Source organism: Martes martes (assembly GCF_963455335.1).
Source record: "Martes martes genome assembly, chromosome: 10".
Lineage (NCBI taxonomy): Eukaryota > Metazoa > Chordata > Mammalia > Carnivora > Mustelidae > Martes > Martes martes.
Genome location: NC_137898.1, coordinates 71,869,859 through 71,894,524, shown reverse-complemented (window position 1 = coordinate 71,894,524; position 24,666 = coordinate 71,869,859). Strand labels below are relative to the sequence as shown.

The window sequence follows — 24,666 nt, the reverse complement described above, 5'->3', positions numbered from 1 at the left end:
AAGTTGATGTTGAGAAAAATGTGAGAGAGAGAAAAAGAAACCTAATACTCCCTATGATCCGAAGTGAGTATATAAGTAGCTGTTTTCTATTTTATCTGAGAAGAGGACTTTGGGGTAAGCCCATTCCCCCTTGTTAGAGATGTTTAGGATATTTGGGGGAAATGTCCTGACTCTATATATTGTCAACTACTAGAACAGATTGCCAAGAGAGACAGTCAGATTAAAGTCCCAGATATTTTTTTTTTATTTTAATTTTGTAATTTATTTCTTGAGGTGACTTACAGATTTGCTGCTCAGGATGTGATCCCAGGGCCAGCAGCACTGCCATCACCTGGGAACTTGCTGGAAATCCAGAAGCTAAGATCCCACCCCAGACCAACTGAATCAATCATCAGATGATGATCTGAATTTTAATAAAATCTCCAAGTGAGCTGTATGCACATAAAAGTTTGAGAATTTCCTTAGAGATTTCACATTAGACATTCAAATTTGTAATAGTTCATTTTATACCTCTTGAACATTAATAAGTGTATACTTTGGAATCAATAAAAAGGAATACCTCATTTAACAACAAAACCTTTCTTTTTCATCCTTATTGAAACTATTTTATTTTTGCTCTTCTAAAGAATAATTTAAAAGAACACTATTGGGGCACCTGGGTGGCTCAGTGGGTTAAAGCCGCTGCCTTCGGCTCAGGTCATGATCCTAGCGTCCTGGGATCGAGCCCCGCATCGGGCCCTCTGCTCAACAGGGAGCCTGCTTCCTCCCTTCTCTCTCTGCCTGCCTCTCTGCCTACTTGTGATCTGTCTGTCAAATAAATAAATTAAAAAAAAAAATCTTTAAAAGAACACTATTTCATAGGCTGATATTCTTTTAATGTGAAAGCCACATCAATCCAACTCATATTCATTCACGTAGTTCTTCCTATCATTAGAATGTAATAGAAAATTATAAGGGATATAAGCTAAAATCCAAAAGAAAGAGTCAATAACCTTAGTAAAGGAATCAAAAACTTTAATGACTATAAAAGTCTTAGGACTCAAGTAATTTCAACAAGGTTGGCTTGCTATTACAAGTTTCCCTACATGTTTCATACCAGAAGTTGCCAGTAATTTTAAAAGGTAAGGGAAGTCTCCTCTTTCGTAAGAATCCATGAAAATACCTTAAAATGACACCCTAAAAGAAGGGTTTGTGCAAAATATTGTGACTGGTACAATTACAATTGGTACAATTGGGAATCTTTTTAACACTCAAGCAAGAAACATAAGTTAAAATAGGAATTGTGCTACTAGTAGAGCTTGATGTTTCTATGATATAAGACATTAAATCTGATAAACTCAACTGCTTTCCATTAACTGATATGAATATCATTCTTGTTCTGAATGTGCCTATGGAGCTTAAAACCATAAGAATTACATACTGCATTTTAGTGAACAAGCAAATCATCTCGGAAAGACATTCCAAGGTCGCTTGGATTCAGAGCCCAGGCTGCCACAGGCGACTTACTCTCTAAGGCCTGAGAACCCAAAGTTATGTGTTCCTCCTCCTTTTATTTTGCATTTTAGGATGAGGGGAACTGGATAAACAGCCAGCCCTCAGTTGCCATCCAGGCCCCACCAGTACAAAGAGGCTTTGTGACTGACAAGAGCACATAAAAAAGGGAGGAGACCCACTTTTTTCTTCCTCTAGAGAAGACTATGGGTGAAATTGTAGAACTTAAAAGCTTCTCCCCTTTCGACCAGCTCACCTTGCAGGTAAACACCTTCCTGGTTCAGTGACTCAATCACACATTAGAGACAGAATCTGTGCTGAAAACTGATCACGGTGGAAAAATATTCTTTTACCGTGACTTTCAGCTCAGTGCAGCTGTAGCATACTTCCTCCCCCAGGAAGCCCTGTCACTAAACCTGTGCAGCACGAAAAATAAGCCTTCGAGAGTGGAGATTTTATTTGACATTTTAAAGATACAGATTGCGATAAATCCAAATATTTCCAATTTTTGTTAATTTTTTTTTAAGATTTTATTTATTCATTTTACAGACAGAGATCACAAGTAGGCAGAGAAGCAGACAGAGAGAGGAGGAAGCAGGCTCCCCGCTAAGCAGAGAGCCCGATGCGGGGCTCGATCCCAGGACGCTGGGATCGTGACCCGAGCCGAAGGCAGAGGCTTTAACCCACTGAGCCACCCAGGCGCCCCTGTTATGACTTTTTAAAAAATGTTTAGAATAGACCATGAAAGAAAAAAAATGGATGATATATGATATAAATATTAATATAATTCTCTATTACACCCTTCCATTCAATTCAATAATTTTCTATGCCAAGAACAACAATTTTGAAATATCTCCCTCAAAATAAATAGAAGTTACAGCAAAATTCTTCTTCAAAATATAATCAATATCAATATATAATCAAATATAATCTATGAACTATATATTCAAAATATAATCAAGTCACGAACTATTAATTTCTTTTCCCAAAGACTGTATAATTTAATTTTCATTCAAACTAAATTGGGATGTATCAGCAATGAACTTTCTAGGTATTGAAAGAATATCCTCATGATCAGTCTTTAAATGGCAATCCATGACTTTTCATTTTGATAAGCAAGAATGTGTCAGACTTATACTTGAGAATATTTTCACTGAACACCTGTTTCATATAAATAAATTTATCTCATCCTTCATCTTGTTTTCCACCAGTTAATAAGTACTTTTGATATTAGACCATATCTGCATATATTTCTGAAATCAGTCTTCGTTTTTAAACTGCACTTTTCGAATCCTACTAAGTAAAAAATTTAACATCCTAACTCAGCAATATCAAAAAAACAAATTTCAGCACAATGTTGTATTAACAAGCTTACATACACTTGCGACTTCCACGGTAGCTTCCTCTTTCGTTTTCCTTCTAATTCCAAAGTGTAGTGTCTCTTAACTAAGACAATGCACATTCTAAACTGCAGTTCTGACGGTTCTGGAAAGAGAGCTGACAAGCCCTACAGGGCACGTGCATGTTCTTCATTCTGTCATTCTCCAAAGGAACACTCCTTCAAATAGACCTGAGAAAAAGGTCAGTTTCCTGATGGTTTCTTTCAGTGTATGCCTGTGTGCCCAGGAAAACCAGTAGCATCCCTGAGATGCAGCAATCAGAAGGATATCTCATGGTGATAACACAAGAAACACCATGCCCCTGTGCAACGAAGATTTGTTTCCAGATCACATTTTTTAACAGCATGTTAACAGATATAATTTATGTAACATACAACTCACTATTTAAAGCATAACAGTCAGTGATTTTTATGGTCCCAGCCTAGTGTACCCATCACCATAATTTTAGAACATTTTCATCACCATTAAGAAAACACTCATTTGTAGTTATTTCCCTGCAAGTCCCCTAGTCATAAGCAGTGCAAATCTACTTTCTCTCTCTATGGATTTGCCTATTCTGGACATACCATATAAATAGAATCAGACACTATGTGATCTACACAGCTCAGACAAATAATAAAAAGAGTTAACATTTACTGAGTATGTACAATATGACAGACATTTAATTCTTATAATAATCGCATAAGGTAAGCACTATTGCTATTCCCACTTCAAGATGAGAAAGCTGACGCACAGAGAGGCTAGGCAGCTGCGCCAAGATCACAAAACAAGTTAGATGGAGTGAAGATTTGAACATAAAGCGGCCTGGCTCCACAGCTCATGCTCTCAACCAACTCTGCTACACTATCGTGCCCCTTACTTACCTCTAAGAGAACTCACAGGGTAGAAAACAAGAAAAACAAAGGGTCAGGCTTGAAAAAAAAGTAGTGAATTACAGCATTCCTCATAACCAATAAGATAAGCAGTTAACTGCTTCAAATTTGTATATCTGTATCAAGAAAGTGTAAGAACTATCTGTGATTAGTAATAATTCTCCTTAAACAAGAAGATAGCACACAGAAGAGGATTCCCAGAACTTTGAAAGAATAGACCCTTGGAATCATTATTTTAGTCATGTTCAGCTTATTAAGAGTTACCACCAGTTTCTTTTAGTGAAGAGCTGAAGACTGCTATCAGAATCCTTTCTACTGCTTCTCACAATTTGTTGTGTGCACCTGGACAAGTGGATGTGAGTATAAGTGTGTGTAATTCAAGGGAAGGCTTGCTGCTTAGACTAATCACAGAAAGTTCTTGGTCTTTTCTAATGCAGATATGCCAAGAAAAGGCATTTCATCATCCAGCAACCGAGAAGTTGGAGAGAGAACATAAAAATATCTATGTGGAAGGAGAGGGGAAACAAGTAAAGGAGGGGGAGGAAAAGGAGTAAGGAAGGAAGAGGAAGACTGAGGGAAGGCAGGTAGGTGGAGAGGCGAGAAAGACTGACAAAGACATAGCAAATGGCTGTAAGGATATATACAAAGGTGGTAGTTACTCTCTGAAAGATTTTGTTTGGTGGTATTTTTCTACAATGAGCAAAATATATACAAAAAGTCAATATAATCTTAATTTGAGGCTATTTGCCCTTTCTAATGTGTTTTACAAAGTTCTGGCTATTTTTCTAATTCATAAGGCATATGAGACCTATCTCATTACAGAGTAAGTTTAATCATTCTTCTATATTCATCTTAATTCCCAAATTTAAAAATCTCTCTAGGCATCATATCATAACTCAATCAAATAAAGCCAAAAGATAATTCTTAGAAGTATCTGCAAGTACTTCTTTATCATCTCTTCACAGCTAAATAGCTTCAAGCTTCTGTAGTTATCACTTATATATTATATTCAATTTCAAATAATTTTAATCCCATACTTTCAAAACCATTATATTTATATAAATCTCAAGCCTGAATGGGATGGACTAAGTTATAATTATGACCATGGTGTACAGCTGTGTAAATCTGCACAGCTGGAATCCCTGGTTTTGACTAATACGACAGATTTTCTATTGTATACAGTATAGTGGTACTTGGGTTAAGAATGAACAGTAAATCTAATTCAAAGGAGTTTGTAATTTCAGACTCCATTTAAAAGACTCCTATTAAAAATAAGTAAATAAAAGACTCCTATTAAAAGACTTTACTTTAAGGGAAGCTTACATGGAGACAGTAGTTGGCCTACACTTTGGGGTAGCAAGGAGGTCTGCAGGCCAGTTTTTGTAACGGACATCTGAAATATGAATGTGTTACATTAGAAAGTTGAAAAGCCCTTCCCAGTTTTCTTAGTTCAAGCTATTATAACACAATGCCAGACACTGGATGGCTTATAAATGACAGAAATCTATCTCTCACAGCTCCAGAAGCTAGGATGTCCAAGACCAAGATGCCAGCCAATTGTGTCTGACATTGCCCATTTCCTCATGCACAGCCAACTTCTCACTGGAACTTCATATGGCAGAAGGAGCACAGAAGCTTTCTTGAACCCCTTTTATACAAGAAGATGATATACCAGCAAATTCTGGGAAAATACTGCCTTTTAGCTACACTGAAGATACACAAAAATGAATATAGATCCTTTCAATACAAATGGCCACTCTAGCCAACATAACTTAGGCCTCCTCTTACCCCACTGCTTCTAGCAATTGTTTCCTCTTTCTTATTCCTCCTCTTCTCTATCATTCCCACCTCTACAGGAAAGAGATGACACAGTCAACTGCGTGAAAATGGGGTCAAGTGCACAGCAGCCATTTGAAAATGACAAAAAAGTGCTACAGATGCTTTCAGGAGTCACCCGTGGCTTTATTTTGTCAAGTTATGATAGAATATGATGCAGTATGATGCCTAGAGACATTTGGAACTTGGAGGGAAAAGGATGCCCTGTTTGGCTCCATTCTTTTTTTTTTTTTTAAAGTTTTAATTTTAATTCCAGTTAGTTAACATACAGTGTTACATTACTTTTAGGCGTACATACAGTGATTCAACAATTCCATACACCACCAGGTGCTCATCACAAGTGTACTCCTTTATGCCCATAACCTTGTTTGGTTCCATTCTTTACCCATTTTAACCATTTAACCTCTTTAGATTTTTTTTAAGCCAATTTTGAATGGATGGATTAGCAAGTTGTTGAGAAAAAGGCTGGCAACAGAAAGACACAGCCAAATCTTGCTCCTCTGGGAATTTGGGGCCAATACACTTCCTTCCTCCTTACTCTTCTCTACCCACCTACTCCCAACCCCCACAGTGCCCATCCACCCTATACTTCCAAGACCCCTTCTTCTCCAGCCCCACTTACTGTGCTGCCCCAACACCCCTCCAGTCAGGTGGCATCAGAATAGGGAACAGGAAGAAGAAAGAAAAAGGAAGACATGTGAACAGAAAGCCCCAGGTTAAACCATAATCCCAATCTCTTGCAGATTAGCCTGATTTTGTTTCTTTTGGGAGATAGTCTTAAACCCAACTCCTCACAGAGCACAAGCCCAAGACGGAGCTCCATCTCACGACCCTGAGATCACGACCTGAGCCAAAACAAAGAGTCGGACACTTAACCAACTGAACCACCCAGGCGCCCCTGTTTCATTTTGTTTTTAACCACTCTCTTCCTGAGAGTCTAATTCTGTTCTTCCATCCCCTCACAATCCAGTCTCCTATGCTCTGAGCTCTTCCTCCAACAGGGGACGCTGTGGAGTAGCTCAAGAACTGGTTAAATCCCAAGCCCTCTGCTTTAGCTCTAACGTATTAGAAATAAATGTATTTTCCCAAAAATATATTCTCATAAATATCGTTTGTTTCTATAGTACCACTGGCACTATACTCCAAGTACATTTTATAGATTCATTTATATGTTAACTTTAAAGTACTGGTTTGGAAACATAAATATCATTTAAAAACATATTTTCCTGAGGGATATCTGTTCTAAATTCTCATTGCCACAGGGATACTTTTATGGATGAAAAATTTAAAAACCAACCAGAGAAATAATTTACCGAAGCCACAGAATTAGTAAGTGGTAGAGCCAAAACCTAAAGAGAGGTCTGTTTAAACGTGAGGCACTGAAGACTACACAATTTCTATTACACCACAGAACTTCCAAAATCACATCTACATGTTTCATTAAGTATCTGAAAATTTTGAAAAGTTAAAATTTTTACTTCTAATCATTAGATACTTTAAACTCAGTATCATTTATTCAAACATTTATGGGATACTCTTTCACCCAAACGCCTCCAGCAATAATCACCAATGCTAATAAACTATTACTGACATCATCAAGAAAAAAAAAGTATCTACATTATTTCAAGAATTCACCACTAATGTTAGAGATTTATTATATCATTTCTCTTTCTTATATTTGATTTGCTGAGACTTCTGTTAAGGTAACAGATTCTTATACCCAGGAGCGATTTCTTGTTGCTCAAAACAGAAATGCTTTATTGAAAAATGCTTTGTTAAAATCTTCTGTGAATTGTTGTTTCCAAAACAAAAACATTTTCATTTCTCCTAACTGCTTAAGAAGAATTACTTATAAGAATTATTCTTCTCTCAATAAAAAAAATAAAACTGTAGAACTTGGAACAAATGACTTCTTGTTCATGACACAGCTATTACTACCATTAAATTCTACCTACATTATATCTTACAGGTTCAATAAAAAATAAATACAACTAAATAGTGCCAACTTGATTTGGTGAACAGTGCTAACAGAAGTTAAAATTGTTTTAGGTCAGAAGTGTACTTCAGGTTCTTAGTAAAAAAAAAAAAAAAGATAAACATAAGTAAGGTTTATCCTTTATTTTAACTGCAAAACTGCCATCTTCATTCACAGAGACCCCAATATCCAGGGGACCCTCAGAACTCCTAGAATAAACCAACTGGCATGTTAATGGTGTAAACTCATCACTGACTTGGTAACATGTGGATGTCATCACTTCCTGAACTTCAACATCAGTAAAAGTAAACAAAACATTTACATTTAGAAAAACACCCCAAAATGCCATTTTTATTCTTGAAAATAAAACTGCAAAGACAACTGACCACTTCTACTGTGATTGTGCACCTTAAGTCCATAAGAAGTTGCATTTTGAGTTGATACCACTTCTCCAAACATTTCTCTTCACTTTCTACTAAAAACAATAAATATTTATATTAGATATAAAAGGTCTGAGCAATTTCTTTATTCGAGGCACAGTATATCAAAGGCTGACAGGCAAAAGTGAAAAGAGATTTGCTACAACTTCCATCCGCACAGGGAGTACATTCACCACATGAGCAGACTAATTTTCTACCCCCTCAAAAAGAAAGATTACAGTCATTTGACTTATAATAAGGTCTGCATTGCCGGAGAAAGTGATTTACAAAATTTTGAACCTATGTTTCCTCACCTTTCCAGCTTGCTTTGAGGAAAGCAGCAATCCTAATGATCTCTACCTTTATCTTTGCATAGGACAGATTGTGCATTCTTGGTAAGCTCACTAGCTTAGTTGCCAATTATGAAAGTACGTTCAGCTGATATATCTTCTGAGGAATGTTGGTTTCCCAAGCCCGTACCAATTTTTATTAACAAGTTAATTAACCTTTTAAGAATGACAATGAATTTAGGAAGCCAAAGGCCTAAGATTTTTTTTATTAACTACATCTTCTATTAATGTATCAGTCCTCTTCCACTTTAACTGTATGTTCAAGGCTTTCAAACAGAACTTCAATTCTCTCCTAATCATCTAACATGCTCTCAACTCAGACAAATACGGATTTAACAATCTAGCTATGTTGACATTTTGGACTGCATTTTAGACCATTTCTCTTCTCTTTCCTAATTCCCCAACTTGTTAATTCTCCGGCTTGTATAACCTTCTCTGACTCAAACCTACCCAAAGTCTAGTCTCTCTTGCCTAAAAAAATAATAAACTAAGAAGGAATCCAAAGGAAAACCTACTCCTATAACAACTTGCCCTTTCTCCTCTCAAACTTCTTGAGATTATACTCATTCTGCTTCCTCAGCTCACATTTTTTTGCATTTATTATATAAAAATTTCCCAACTTTATAAAAAAATAACTGGCAGATTTAATTGTTTATATATATATATATTTTTAAAGATTTTATTTATTTATTTGACAGAGATCACAAGTAGGCAGAAAGGCAGGCAGAGAGAGAGAGGAGGAAGCAGGCTCTCTGTGGAACAGAGAGCCCAATGCAGGGCTCGATCCCAGGACCCTGAGATCACGACCTGAGCCGAAGGCAGAGGCTCCCAACCACTGAGCCATCCAGGCGCCCTAACTGTTTATATTTAAAATGAACATCATGTCACATTTCTCAATCTAGTAACCAATTCAACAACAAAAATTTCTCTAGCTGGTTACCACTAACCTCCAGGTTGCTAGACCAAATGAACAGTTTTAGCCCTTACCTTAATGAATGTATTTACAGCATTAACACTAAAGATAATGCCCTCATTCTTGAAGTTTTCCATTTTAATTAACTTGCTTTCCTAGTTTATAGATAATAATCACTGCTCATAACTCCACTTCTGCTAAAGTAATAATCACTGAGCTAGGTAATCACCTGTATTAGCTCAGTGTTTTTTTCACCCTGCTGTTGTTACTCATTAGTGGTTCAAAGCAGCTTTTTAAATAGATAAAATAAATCAGAATAAAAAATCTCCAAATTGTATTCCATGTGATAAGTTTAAGTATTATTCTGGAAAATTTATGTATGTGTGTATTCACAATATAAAATGTAGTTTATTTAGGGTCATATTCAAAAAGTTTGAAAGACGCTGTGTCTAATTTAATCACCCAACCTCTGAGGTCCATATAATAATTTATACTTTTTAGTAAAGAAAAAACTGAGCATACAGAAGTTGTATATAATTTGTCTGTACTCAACCAATTGGTGTGACAATCAAGCATAGCCTCTATCACCTAATCTCCAAATACCCAAGTGATATTTATATCTCTTAATGTGAGTATCTTAAATGCACTTCAATATGAGTATTTGCAAAACCTGTACTCAATTTCCACACATTTTCTAATTTTCTAATTTGTTAATTTCCAGTGTTTCTCTCTTCTTCATCCAAGCTTCAATCCTCATACATCTAGAGGTCTGAGTGGCTCAATCGTTAAGCATCTGCCTTTGGCTCAGGTCATGATCCCAGGATCCTGGGATCCAGCCCCACATCAGGCTCCCTGCTTCCACTCCCCTCTCCCACTCCCTGGCCCCCACTTATGTTCCCTCTCTTGCTGTGTCTCTCCATCAAATAAATAAAATCTTTAAAAAAAAAAAAGTCCTCACATCTCAGATAGATCCACTCTTCACTACATCATTATCATAATAACCTTCAGTCACATCCCCACCATTTCCTTCCAGGATAACTGCAACAGTATCCTCCCATTACCTGCCATTATATCCCCTCCAAACCTCCAATTCACTCTCTGCTTTGCTGGAAGAAATCTCTTCAAAATACAAATTTCATTATTCAGGGAAAATTCTCCTAATCCTGAAGTAAAACTTTTAAAGTTCAAATGCCATATCTAATTTTCTAGACTGGATCTTTGTGTAATTATAGGCAATACTTTAAAAAATAGAACCTAAGGGCTTTTGTTAAAAAATCAATAATGGTCAAAAGACCAAGATCAAAAGTTCTTTACTCACTGTTAAAGTTACTTCAAAGATACTCGGTTATATTTACATTAAGAAATTCAAGGACAGGGGCGCCCGGGTGGCTCGGTGGGTTAAGCCTCTGCCTTTGCTCAGGTCATGATCTCAGGGTCCTGAGATCAAGCCCTGCATTGGGCTTTCTGCTTAGCAGGGAGCCCGCCTCCCTCTCTCTCTCTCTCTGCCTGCCTTGTGATCTCTCTCTCTCTGTGTCAAATAAATAAATAAAATCTTTTAAAAATATGAAAATAAAAAGAAATTCAAGGACTATCACAAATGTCTTTCACACAAAAAATACAGACAGCCTATAAATAGTGTCATTTCATTTTCTTGAAAACAAAATATATCCATTATCTTGAAACTAATGAAACGGTTTATTATTCCTACCTTCACAGAGAGTTGACTAGGACTCATCAATGGCAGGCATTAATAGTGTTCTAAATAATGTTTTAAACACAACAACAATCAACTTTAATTTGCACTGGATTCTAAATAAAAATGCCATGTTTTCAATGTTTATAGCAGATTAAGATATGTCTCCTTGTGAATCAGTCATACAGTCCATAGATTATTTGCTATGACAACAAGCCTAAGCCTTTCGATCTACATGTTTAAACAAACTGTTTGATTTGTTGCTGCCTTTGCAAAGGCAGGTGGAAAGAATTTCTAGCTAGGTATTCAACAGAATGGGATCAAACTTGTCATGATATGCTTTACGATACTATTTTAAATTAAGTTATTAATAAAAAGTGAGGCTGAATTATTTCACTTTCCTAAACTATGTGTTCTCCATCCACAGATAACTAATGTTGAAAATAAAACCAATAAATAAATAGTTTAAAGTGTAGCATGTTTCATTGTTTTTTGTGAGCAGGATTATGTGTAATAGTTTTGGCATGCTGTTTCTGTTGTTGATTCTTTCCTTTGCTTTTCAGTTAAAACAAAACAAAAAAAAAGCTAAAGGTTCCAAAGAAACTAATTTCTTCTCTCCATATGACGGTTAGAAAGATCCTAGTCAAACCTGAATCAACAACTATAATAAATCCTTGACTTAAAAGTAACAGGTTGCTTTACCCATAAGTATACATTTGGAAGTTTAAAAAAAAAAGGGGGGGGGGACTTTAAAGATATGCATGAGAAAAAATATTCTACCAAATTGTCAACCATGACTTTTCTGTCATAGTGACAGACATGTTCTAAGACAAAGTTTTGACAACATACAAAATAATAACATGACTGAACATTGGAAGCAGAATCATTAAGAAGAATGCCCACTGGGGGGTTGTACAGAAAGACTTCTTTCAAAGTATCTTCAAAACATTGTACCCCAGTTCCTAACAGAATCCACAGCACATGCTGGTATCGAAAGAAACCTGGATGGGACGCCTGGGTGGCTCAGTTGGTTAAGCAGCTGCCTTCAGCTCAGGTCATGATCTCAGCGTCCTAGGATCGAGTCCCACATCGGGCTCCTTGCTCGGCGGGGAGCCTGCTTCTCCCTCTGCCTCTGCCTACCACTCTGTCTGCCTGTGCTCGCTCGCTCTCTCTCTCTCTAACAAATAAATAAATTTAAAAAAAATTAAAAAAAAAAAAAAAAGAAAGAAAGAAACCTGGATGGATGGATGGCCAGCTGGCTAAGACCTAGAACTCTCTTCACATATTACCCTTCCTCAACCCAAGCCTCTGAAGTTTTCTCAGGATTCTATCTGAATGTAAGCCTTATTTCTGGTGTACAGACTGAAAATCAAGATCACCATGTATGAGAAAATGCACATAAAAAGAAAACTGTACCTATTAAAAAAATAACAAAAGAACTACTCAAAAGTAAAGTTTTTATTATACATTTTGATAGTCATTAATTTAATACTAAGAACACTGCATTACTTTTAAAGTAAATTCATACTATAATCATCACATCCTATATGTCACTTCTAGAAATAATGCTATGGAATTACTACTTCAAGTTCCTTTTCTAAATAAATAAAATTGACACATTTGCTCTCTATTGAAAGGGGGTCTCATTTCTCTTTTTCCCATTTGTAGGTTAGGATAAAAACACAAGTTGATTAATTTCTAACATCAAATGATTCCCTTATCCTCTCCTCTCAAAGGAAATTACCATAAATGGAAACCTAGAGACAATATCATTTGATATTTATCTAATTTTAAGCAATTAGAATTAAAATTGTTAATAAATGGAAAAAAATGTGACCTCAAGTATTTGTATATAAAACCAAGTTTTAAGGATAAAATATTTTAATGCAATTAGACTTGCTAACTGCTATGTACAATTTGTTTGTTCATTCCAAACACACGCCGGAGTTCAAACATGTAACACTGTTTTGTTTGATTGTAGTACTTTATAAATGGTTTTATTTTACCATTTGCCAAACCTCTTTTGTTGAGTTATTCAAACTAATTTCTGCCAAGAACACTAGGAATTTGGTGATAGTGCTTCTTTTAGGAGAAAACAACCCCTTTCCTCAGAAAACTGAAAATGTTTGTCTTGGCACTAAAACCTTGTATTGAGCCTTCTGGAAAGTATTTTAAATTGTTGTTTTTAACCTAGACTTTGTGACTGAAACAGGAAAAGGTTTCATAGCTCTACACCAAAATACATATTTATAGGGCTGATTTTCTTCCTACACCAAAAATACTACGTTGATGGCAGCAGTTTTCAAAATATGATTTCTGAGGACCAAGCTAAAACTTGGGCATTATCACTATATTCAGCAAACAATTTGTTTTTTAAACCTCAAAAACTGATGACTAAGAAATGCTAACTGTTGATCAAATACACTGTCTTTAAGTGTCATAATGGAAGGATTGCTGCATTTATTTATCTTCTTTTAGAAATTTTCACTAAAAGAAAATTTACTTGATATTGTATTTTCCTCCTGTGCTTGTCAACAGAAGACAGGTCTCTAAATTTTTCCCTTTTTAATATTTTCCCCAGTAGGTATGCTTTACCTTCAGACTAGATAGACATAAAGATCAAACCATGTGAACTTTGTACAATATTGTTCTAATAATGTATCTGAATACAATATGCAATTTTTAGAAACTGATGAAACGATGCTGTCATTGTCCCTAACTCCCCTACCTCACCCCTAAATTGTTAAAATGTAAGAAAGAGACTATATGGTAGCTCAAACAATTTCACAAAGACTGCCAGCGAGCTGCAATGATTTTTCAGTCACTAATAACTGACAAAAAATATTATGCACCCACCACCAATCTTTTGCAAATCAAGCTCTCCCTACCTTGAAGTCTGATCCATTTTTCCCTTCTATGGCCTGGCTGTCCCTTTACAAGAATAACAGCAGCAGCAGCACTTTAAAAGTACATATAAATTTTTTGATAAAGTCAAAGTAAGTTAAAATCCTATCATTGTGTTTATCAAATATTTATTAGGATGTCCTGGCAGGAAATCAGTTGTTTCAAAATTCTGGTACAGTTGAATTGTCTGATTCAGGTAAAAAGAAAAAAAAAATGAAGATATCTGCCAAATATATCTTATTAAAATCTGTAACTGCTTTTATCAATCCAGTACAAATTTTAATTTTAAAAGTTTGGTCCTTCCTGCTGTGATTGAATCCTGCCTATTCCAGAAAAAAAAAAATCAAGAAAAAGTCTATTCAAATTAGTGTAATAAGAGTGAAATAAGTGGGAATTACTGGTATCACAAAGGTTATGAAGGTGTGGACTCTTCCCAATCCAAAATCCCCTTACTGTACTGCTATGGTTATAGAACGATGGTATCCTTTTCATTGGCCTTGATATCTTGAGCCATCCTAAGACTCTTCCATGGGCCTCACCGTTTCAGGTCAATGAGAAATACAACTCTGACATGATGGACTAATTTAATATTTTAAAGACAATGACTGATGTGCTAGATTACCTCTATAGAAGATTTAGATTAAATCCTACCAACATTTTTTTCTTAATTTAAAATGTTGACTGTTTTATAAGGAGAGTGAAAAACACCTGAACCCAGGTCCACAAAAAACAAAAATTCACTTGTCGGGTTTTGAGACCATTTATATATTCAGCTTTCCCAGATGAACCTATAAATAATAAGGAAAAAGGGAAAACAAATCTTCTTTCCTTCTCTTCTATTCTACTAGGAAGCAGCGGTTTATCTCTAACCACTCTAGGGAGAAAACACAAGAAGAAAAACGAAATCTCATGCCACTTGTGAGAAATAATTATTTAGGGAATAACTTTAGTTACATGGATGATTTTTTTAAAACCACAAAGGAACACTATTTTTTCTATGAAAATAAATAGGTATAACAGGACATACCTGAAAAAGAACATGTACATGGCAGCTGTGATGCAGAACAAAAGGACCTACAACAAGGAGAAAATATATTACTTGCAAAAGAACACTGGTATCATTTGTGTGTCTTTCTGTTCCAATTCTCATCCCAGTATAGCTACCATACAATGTTATACTAGTTTCAAGGGCATAAGATAATGATTCCCCAATTCCATACATCCCCCAGCACTCGTCAATACACCTGTGCTCTTTAATCTGCACCCCCCCCACCTTCCCTCTGCTAACCAGCAGTTTGTTCTCTACAATTAAGAAGAGTCTATTTCTTGGTTTGTCTCTCCACTCTTTTTTGTTCCCTTTACTTGTTTTGTTTCTTAAATCCCACCACGTGAGTGAAATTACAGGGTGTTTGTCTTTCTCTGACTGACTTATTTCACTCAGCATTATACTCTCTAGCTCCATCCATGTTGCATCATTTGTGTCTTATAAAAGCAAAATACCCACTTAAATCTTGTACCTGAAACAATTTAAAGATGTGTAAAACTACACATGTATCACATTCTCTACCTTTCAAATAAACCATATTAAGGCAATAAAGAGCCTGTACACACACATATAAATTATATACATTATATATTATACAATATGAATATATATTATGATATGTATATATGTATATATACTGGGTAGAAGGGTAACATGGTTCAAAAAGGAACCATCATTTTTTTAAAATCATCTCTCAAAATGCCAAGAAAAAGCAAGTCACTTAAGAACAAAGAAAATGGCTCTTCTATAATGAAGTCAGCAAATAAATCATAAACATATTAACTGTTATACCCAGATGACCAGATTTTTTTTAATGTAAAATACAGTTCAGTTGTCAACCAATTCTAATCAATGAGAAAAACTCCTGAAAATATAATTAATCATCCTTTCTGGGATATGGACTAGCTATTAAAAATTCCTCTAGGGGCGCCTGGGTGGCTCAGTGGGTTAAAGCCTCTGCCTTCGGCTCCAGTCATGATCCCAGGGTCCTGGGATCGAGCCCTGCATCCGGCCCTCTGCTTGGTGGGAAGCCTGCTTCCTCCTCTTTCTCTCTCTGCCTGCCTCTCTGCCTACTTGTGATCTCTGTCAAATAAATAAATAAAATCTTTTTTAAAAAATCCTCTAAAAACAGGCATCTGAACACAGTAAACCTAAGTTTAAAAGCTCTCCTCAAATATATAACACTAAACACAACCAAATAAGGTATACATGGAGGGGCGCCTGGGTGGCTCAGTCAGTTAAGCATCTGACTTGATTTTGGCCCAAGTCATGATCTCAGGGTTGTAAGATCAAGCCCTGCGTCCAGCTCCACACTGGGTATGGAGCCCGCCTAAGATTCTCCCTCTCCCTCTGCCCCTTTCTCCCTACTCTTTCTCTCTTCAATGAAAAAAAAGTGTATATGGAAAGAATCCAGAATCCAAGTCCTGACCAAAGCTTAGTTGTGCCAATGAAGTGGATCTCCATAAGCTGTTGTAAATCACTGAAAAGCAAGTTGTAAAATGTGTTCTTATGTTAACAACAGTGTAGGCTCAACATGACTGTCAATGGCCCCACATCATAGACAAATGACAAATGAACAATCTTTAACTGTTAAAGGCTGACCACAAAGTACACCAAAAATGAACACAGTGCAAAACAGTGTTTTGCTACTTCCAACACAAATAATTTCTAGTCAGCTTAAGGAAAGTCTAATAGTTTTGCTATTACAAATTAAGTTTGAAAGGTTTGCCGCCTTGACTTACGATAAGCACTACAAACATAAGCTAAATGGCTTAAAAATCTACAAATCTACAAACCAAAGGAAAATAAGTATCAATTACTACAAAACAAATATTTTTATTATTTATTACATATAAAATACATAAAATCTTTTTCTATATGTAAAGTATGTAAAATCTCTTTCTAATAAACACAGAAACATAATCTTCTGTTCTCCTCACTCCTTCCTTCCCTCTCTCCTTTCCATTAACTTTAAAAATACCCTATCAATAATGTATAAGGTTCATATTACTGCTTTTGACAACATAACTTAAAGCATATGGAATAACTTTCAATTATTGATTAAACAATTAAAAATTAAAGTCCAAGTGAGTTTGTTTACTGGTTATAATTTGCCAGCCAATGACCCAGATTATGAACCTCAACTTGTATCTAGCATTCTGTACCCTTTGGACAAAACCACCCTTCCTAATGTTCAATGTTTCATTCCTTCCCTGACCTAGTCATTTTCCCCTTTGCAGACCTACTCACAAACCTCTCTAGAAGTGTCCCCCAAATATTTCCTACACCCTCTAACTTCTCCAAGGAAAACTTCCTTAGTCTCTTTCCCTCAAAATGTTGCTATGCTCTATCCTAATATGCTAAATCTATTGATGCTCATGTTAAACTAACATTTATCTCTGCAAATAATACATCTGAAACTGGGAAAGAGTACAATGTTTAAGATCTCAATCTTTGGAGTATGACAGATCTGGGTTTGAATCTAGTTGTATGTGACTTTCAAACCCTTATTTAATTTCCCTAAGCCTTAGATCCTTTATCTGCAAAGTGAGAATTTTATCTCACTTTGAACTGTTGGGAAGATTCAATGAGACAATGACTGTTAGGCATTCAGCAAACTGTTTTAATCTTGTTTTGTTACTTATAGAAGTGATCTGGATACAAAAAACATCACCTAGACACCTAAGTCTGGAAAGTTTCTATCAAACAGACAGACCTTTCAAAATCTCTCAAGTCACCATTTTTCATTTCATTTTTCATTTTTTTAATACAGTATAGAGCCAGGAGATGAAAATCTGTGCAAGCAGGGAAGGGGAGGAGAATCTAAAGAATATTGATGTACAATTGATCAATTCATTTACCAGATATGTACTGAATGCCTATTAGGTGCTGGGCATAGTTCTAGAACTTACAACAGTACACAAAATGGACAAAATCCTTGCCCTAATAAAAGTTACCTTTTAGTTAGGTAGAAGATATTAAAGGAAAAGCTAGTGATAGCAGTTCTGGAGAAAAATAAAGCAGGATAAGGAAATAAATGCAGGAGAATAGGGATTGTTGTTTTATACAAAGTTGTCAAGGATGCAGAGACTTGGTACAGACACAGGAAATGAGAGATGAGCTAGGGGACTGTATCAACAGAACCACTGGAAAGGTCTGATTTTTTATTATGAAAGGTGTTCAGTATTGTCTTAACTAAAGATGCTAAAGAAAGGACTGAAATGTGAGTGATGTAGTATTTCAAATTTTTAATTGATTGTGTTAATATACTAAACAGCTTGACTTTCAAAAAAAATGGTTTTCCAAATAAATGTAAATTTGTAATTAAATAAAGAAGAAGATTTTGTCTGTGCTTCAAATTGCAGAATTTTAAAGCTAAAAAGAACTTAGATGAACCTCTATTTCTTCCTATCAGGAAACTAATATGCTGAGAAGGTATGTGATACACCCATGCTTACTAGTTGTATCTTGCATTTCCTTCACTAAACAAATATTGGTCAAAGGAGTCCCTCTATAGTTGCTCTATACAGACAATATTTAAATACAGTTTTGATCCTCAAGGAGCTCAAAGGCACTGCTCCACAGTCCAGTTCTATAGCTACTATTCACATGTGGCTAGTTCAATTTTCTAAGAGCTTTACTGATGTAAAACTAACATACTTAAAATATATAATTTTGTAAGTCTTGACATAGGTACATACTATATACCTACCATCATCATCAAGATGACAAACATCCAGCACACCCAAGAAGTTCTTAATAGCTTATTACCATCTTCATATCTGTGGAATTTGTAGTGATGTCACTTCTCTCATTCCCAATTTAGTAGTATCTTATTTTCTTGACCAGTCTGAGTATAGATATATTAACTGCATTGATTTTACCAAAGAACAAACTTTCAGTTTCATTAATTTTCTCTATCGTTTTTGTGTTCTATTTCATTGATTTCAATTTGATCTTAATTAGTTCCTTTTCTGTTTGGATTTCATTTGCTTTTGTTCTCCTATTTTCTTAAAGACTGAAATTTAGGTCATTGATCTAGATTTTTTCTCTTTTAATATAGGTATATAATGCTATTAATAACTTCCTAAGATCTGCTGTACCTGTACCCTGGTGATTTTGATAAGCTGGTTGCCCATTTTTATTCATTCAAAATACTTTCTAATTTTGCTTTTGCTTACTTCTGTGATCCACAACTTAGAAGTATGTTATTTAGTTTCCAAACATTTGGGGACTTTAAGTGACTTTTCTATTGTTATTGACTTCTTATTTGATTCCATTATGGTCAGAAAATACTTTATTTCTATATTTATTTAGAAATATGACCTGATTATTTCTAAATTTATCAGGACTTATTTGTGTCCCAGAACATATCAGAATATGTTCCATATACTTGGTAAATACCCACGTGTTGTTTTTTTAAGTCATCTCTACACTCAACATGGGGCTCAAGGTCACAATGCTGAGACCAGGAGTTGCATGCTCCTCAGACTGAGCCCGCCAGGCACCACCTCGCCATTTGCATTTTAAAAGAATGTGCATTCTACTGTTGCTGGGGGAGGTACCTATAAGTATCAATTAGGTCAAGTTGGTTGACAGTGTTGTTCAAATCTTCTGAATCCCCAATTACTTGTCCACTTGTTCAATCAATTACTGAGAGAAGTTATCAAAATGTCCTGCTGTAATTGTGGAGTTGTCTCCACAATCTCTCCCTGCAGTTCTCCTTGTAGTTCTCCTTGGGTATTTTGAAGCCTTCTTTTTAGGAACATAAACATTTAGAATTATGTCCACTTTATCATGATGAAATTACCTTCTTTATCTCTGATAATATCCTTTGCTCTGAAATCTATTTTGTCTGAGAGTAACATCACATTTCTTTTGATACTATTAGTTATCCATTCTTTTAACAGATTGGGTTTCTATATTACAAGTTCATTGTGTGTAGGCATCTGTTGTTTCTTGCTTTTTTTTTTATCTGAAAATCTCCATCTCTTCATTGGCATTGGGTGTTCATATTTAGTATGACTATTGGTAAGTTCAAAATTAAATCTATCATCTTGGTACTTATTTTTCTATTGTTTCTCGTTTGTGTCCTTTTCCTGCCTTTTCTGGATTAACTATTTTTTATGATTCTCTTTTCTCTCCTTTGTTGGCTTATTTTAGGGTTGTTTTAGGGTTTACTGTACAGAACTTGAAATTGATACAGTCTCCATTCAAGGGATATTATACTACTTAACATATAATACAGACCTTTACGATAGGATACTTCCATTCCTCCTCTTCTGCCATTTGTGCTATTGTTGTCATCTATTGTACTTTAACCTATACTATAAAATGACTACATCTTAACATTTTTCCTTTAAAAACGTAGATCTAAAATAATTTCCTTTGTTTTGAAAGATTTTTGCAGGGTGTAGATTTTTAGGTTGATGGATCATTTTATTTCAATAGTTAGCTCAACAAATGTCACTCTAAAATCCTCTTATAATTTGATTATGATGTGCCTCACAGTAGTCTTCATGTTTCTTCTACTACAGCTTCATTAAATTTCTTGGGCCTGTGGGTTTACAATTTTCACCAAATACGAAAATTTTTCAGCCAGAATTACATCAATTGTTTTTCTTTTCCCCTTTCCTTCTTTAGGAACTCAAATTAATGTACAGTAGGTCCCCTGAAGTTGTCCCACAACTAAAATTCTCTTTACTTTGTTAAAAAAAAAAAAATCCTCTTTACTTTCTGTGTTTTGAGTTGTTTCTATCATTATGTCTTCACTAATATTTTCTTCTGCAATGTGTGTCATTAATGCCATTCAGTAAATTTTCCATCTTCCGCATTGTAATTATTATCTCTCAAAGTTTTAGATTTTCCCATTTTCCATGTCTCTAATTTTTTGAAACTATGGAACTCAGTTATAGTAACTCTTTTTAATGTCCTTGCCTATTAACTCTTAACAGCTTTGTCAGTCTGGGTTTGATATTGACATATTTATTGTCTCACTACAGGTCAAATTTTCTTGTTTCTTACTGCATGTCCAGTAATTTTCACTGGAGATCAGACTCTCTGAATTTTACCTTGGTGAGTGCTGGATATTTTTGTATTCTCATAAATCTTCTTGAGCTTTGTTCTGCAACACAGTTGTTTGGAAACAGTTTGATCATTTAAGGACGTGCTCTTAAGATATTTTTGGAGGGAGTAGACTAGTGCTCAATTTAGAGCCAATTACTCCCCATTACTGAGATAAGACCCTTATGTGTACTTTACCCAATGCCACATGAATCTTCAGGTTTTCCAGTCTGGCTAATAGAAACAAGACACTCTTCTCCCTGCTATCTGAAAGCTTAGCACTCAAGTAAGGACCCTAAATCCTCTCAGGTTGTTCGTTCCTTGGCCTGAGGCATTTCCCACAGGTACATGCCCTAATCAGTTAGCAGCTAAGCACTTTTCTCTCTAGACTTCTGTTCTGTGAACTCTATCCAGCATAGTCTCCTCTCACTCTCCATTAAGTTTGTTCAACACAGAAAGTCCTTGACTGTCAGAACACCTCCTCTTTGATTCAACCCTGGAAACTCCGCACACAGTAAGCTAGCATACTCCTAGGCCTCATTTCATTTGTTTCCCTGCTCTCAAAGACCTCTGCCCTTCAGCGCCTAATGTCCAGGACCCTGAACCATTGTTTCATGTGTTGCATAAGTTTTGGTGTAAGGATTACCCTGATCAACCAGTAATTTAATACGTCAAGGACAGAAGCAGAGTATAGTTAAATTTAAATTATTTACAACTAAATAACATTAAAATTCAGTTCCTCAGGGGGTGCCTGGATGGCTCAGTCATTAAGGGTCTGCCTTCGGCTCAGGTCATGATCCCAGGGTCCGGGGATGGAGCCCCACATCGGGCTACTGCACATCGGGCTCCCTACTCAGCGAGCCTCCTTCACCCTCTCCCTCTGCCTACTGTTCCCCCTGCTGTGCTCTCTCCCTCTGTCAAAAAAATACATAAAACCCTTAAAAAATAATAAAATAAGATAAAATAAAATTCAGTTCCTCACTCACACTAGTCATATTTCATGTAATCAATAGCCACATGTAGTTGTGGATACTATAACAGAAGAGATACAGAATAGCTCCATAATTGCAAAAAATTCTATTACAACTGTCTGGCTAGCGAATGGTATTTCTACTGTGCACTGCGGTAATGTTATATAGCACTTAAAATAATCTAATTTTGACTGTAAAGCAGACATCTGCATACATCTATGTTTATACTTTACACTTCTATGTGAAAATTAACACAAAATTTATAATCATACCACTTAATTTACTCACTTGTAGAAACAATAAAATACCATCTATTACATCTATTGTAAGGACTAAATGAGATAGCACACATAAAGCCTAAAAGAGATACTAGTACATCAAAGATGCTCGAGAAATAGTAACTATTCACAAGAAGTAATTTCTCTGTAATTCTCTTCCATTTCACAACCACTGCACAACATATCTAAAAAGGATAAGGAATTTTGCAATTATTTTACTTTAATTTTAACATTTTTTTAACTCAAAAGGCAATGTAGGGCATGCTACATGATGGATGAACCTTGAACACATTATTTAACAGAAAGAAGCTAGTTAAAAATGACCACATATTGTATGATACCATTTATATGTATTCCAGGATAGACAAATCTATTTACAGAAAGTAGAGTAATGGATGTCTAGAGTTAGGGAAGTGAGGTATGACAGCAACTGTTTACTAACAGTACAAAGTTTCTTCTAGGGGTGATGAAAAGTTTCTAAAATTAGACTATATGGATAGTTACAGAACTCTATAAATACACTAAAACTCACATGATTAACACTTTCAACTGGCAAATTTTACAGCATGTAAATCACATGTCAAAAACTATTCAAACTGATTTTTACAAAGTAATGCATATACACAATAAAAACAAAACTGCAAACTGAGTAACAATACAGTGAAAAGAAATTTCCCTCCTATTCCAGATCTTTGATATCCTGTCTGTGCATACATTTGTATATAGATACATACCTAATAAAGGCATTGTTTTACACTTTCCTTTCTAATTTTACACACACACACACACACACACACACCCATATATAAATGCTGACATTTTTTAAAACAGTCTATGGATAGATATTTAAAGTGAACGGAACCAAAAAATATTGAATACCAAAATACATTTTGCAAACGTGCACTTAGATCTTTTGAGGTAAATTCTCAGATGTGAACTCACTGTATTTAGGGCTAGGTGCACTTTTTATTTTTATTCATCCCCACCATCCATATATGAAAGCACTTATTTCCTTACACTACCTATTTTCCTATACCCAGTTTGTGTTTTATTAAACTATTTATCCTTTCAAATCTGGATAGATAGAAGAAGCGAGAGCTCATATTGTAGCTGCATTTTTCTTTAAGTGAAACTGAGCCTCTGAGATTTATAAACATCTTCGTTCATTTTTTGGTCAGTTGGTTTAACTCTTTTTCATATCCTTTGCCTATTTTTGGATTGTTGATCTGTTAAAAAACATTTTTATTTTTTGAAACTGCATATACTTACATGAAAACATAGACTTGATTTCATTATCTATTTACCCCAAGAATATGAATGTTTAAATGAAAGTAATCATGGAAGGAAATCTTATAATGCCCAATGCCAACAGAACATTTTAGGCAAAGAATACACACAAAGTATAACAAATAATGTGAAAGTAAAGTTCATTTAGCTGAAAAATAGTTTCTTCTGGAATGCCTTTTTAGGAAGTGATAGATTTACAATACATGGTTTCCTGCTATCGAGGTTACAAAACTTTCAGGAAAAGAATTGTACTATTACTCTCCTCCCTCTGTGGAATTATATGAAAACTATCCCTCTCAGGGCTCTAACAAAGAAACAGTATCACAATATATGAATACTTTAAAATCCTAAAATTAACCAGAAATATTAAAAATGTGAATATGGCCCAGTGTGAACATGTCCTGGAAAAGAAAGCTGTTTTTACCATTTAAGCCTCAAAATGGTTAAAACACATATCCTGAAGTCATTTTAGAGCCTACTAGAGACCTAAACAGATGGTGCATTTAACTACTTCCTACCACAGTGCTCTCCTGCTTTTCTTTAACATACTCGATAAATGTTCCTTGTCCCCGACCACTCCTTCTTGAGTGTGTCCAAAGACAAGGACACCCTTTGCTGCCTGGCCTTCGTTACTCATCAAGCCCACTTCCCCTACATTCATTGAGACCTCTTCTTCCTTGACACAAATAAATACTGAAATCTCACCTCTGTTTCTATAAAAGAAGCAACAAACCTCCCTTGCCCCATGTACTTTAGTCATATGTTAGCCATGCATCTGCCCCCCATTCACAAAAACTGATCTGGTGTCTACGTGTTTCTAACACTTTGTGACTTCGAAGGTCAAAGAGAGAGAGAGAGCTATACAAAGGAAAGCTCCAGACAATCAGGAGCCTGTATGATCTTTGGGTGAAAAATAACAGATAAAGCACAAGTTCTCAACTTCATTTACATACATATTCAGTACTTGCTATATTGCCAGTATATTAGGGAAATAAAACTACATAATACTTGATGCCTGTTGCCCTTATGAGGTGAGTCTAACGGAAATGCGGGCACATTAACAAATCACTCCAATATGATAGGCTAGGAACAGAATATTTACACCTCACCCTTTAAGAGGTACTCGCTAAAACATCTGATTATGTTATTATTGTAATTATTCGACATAT

At 35.4% G+C, this 24,666-nt stretch overlaps 1 protein-coding gene across 1 annotated transcript in view; it reads right to left on the bottom strand.

The window, feature by feature from the left end:
* The window catches only part of TMEM135 (transmembrane protein 135), a 243,603-nt gene that overhangs the window by 69,958 nt on the left and 148,979 nt on the right, over positions 1-24,666 (bottom strand). The window contains exon 6 of the mRNA XM_080815167.1: positions 14,881-14,927. Within this exon, the coding sequence (XP_080671293.1) occupies positions 14,881-14,927 (47 nt within the window). The remainder of the gene's footprint in view (positions 1-14,880; positions 14,928-24,666) is intronic.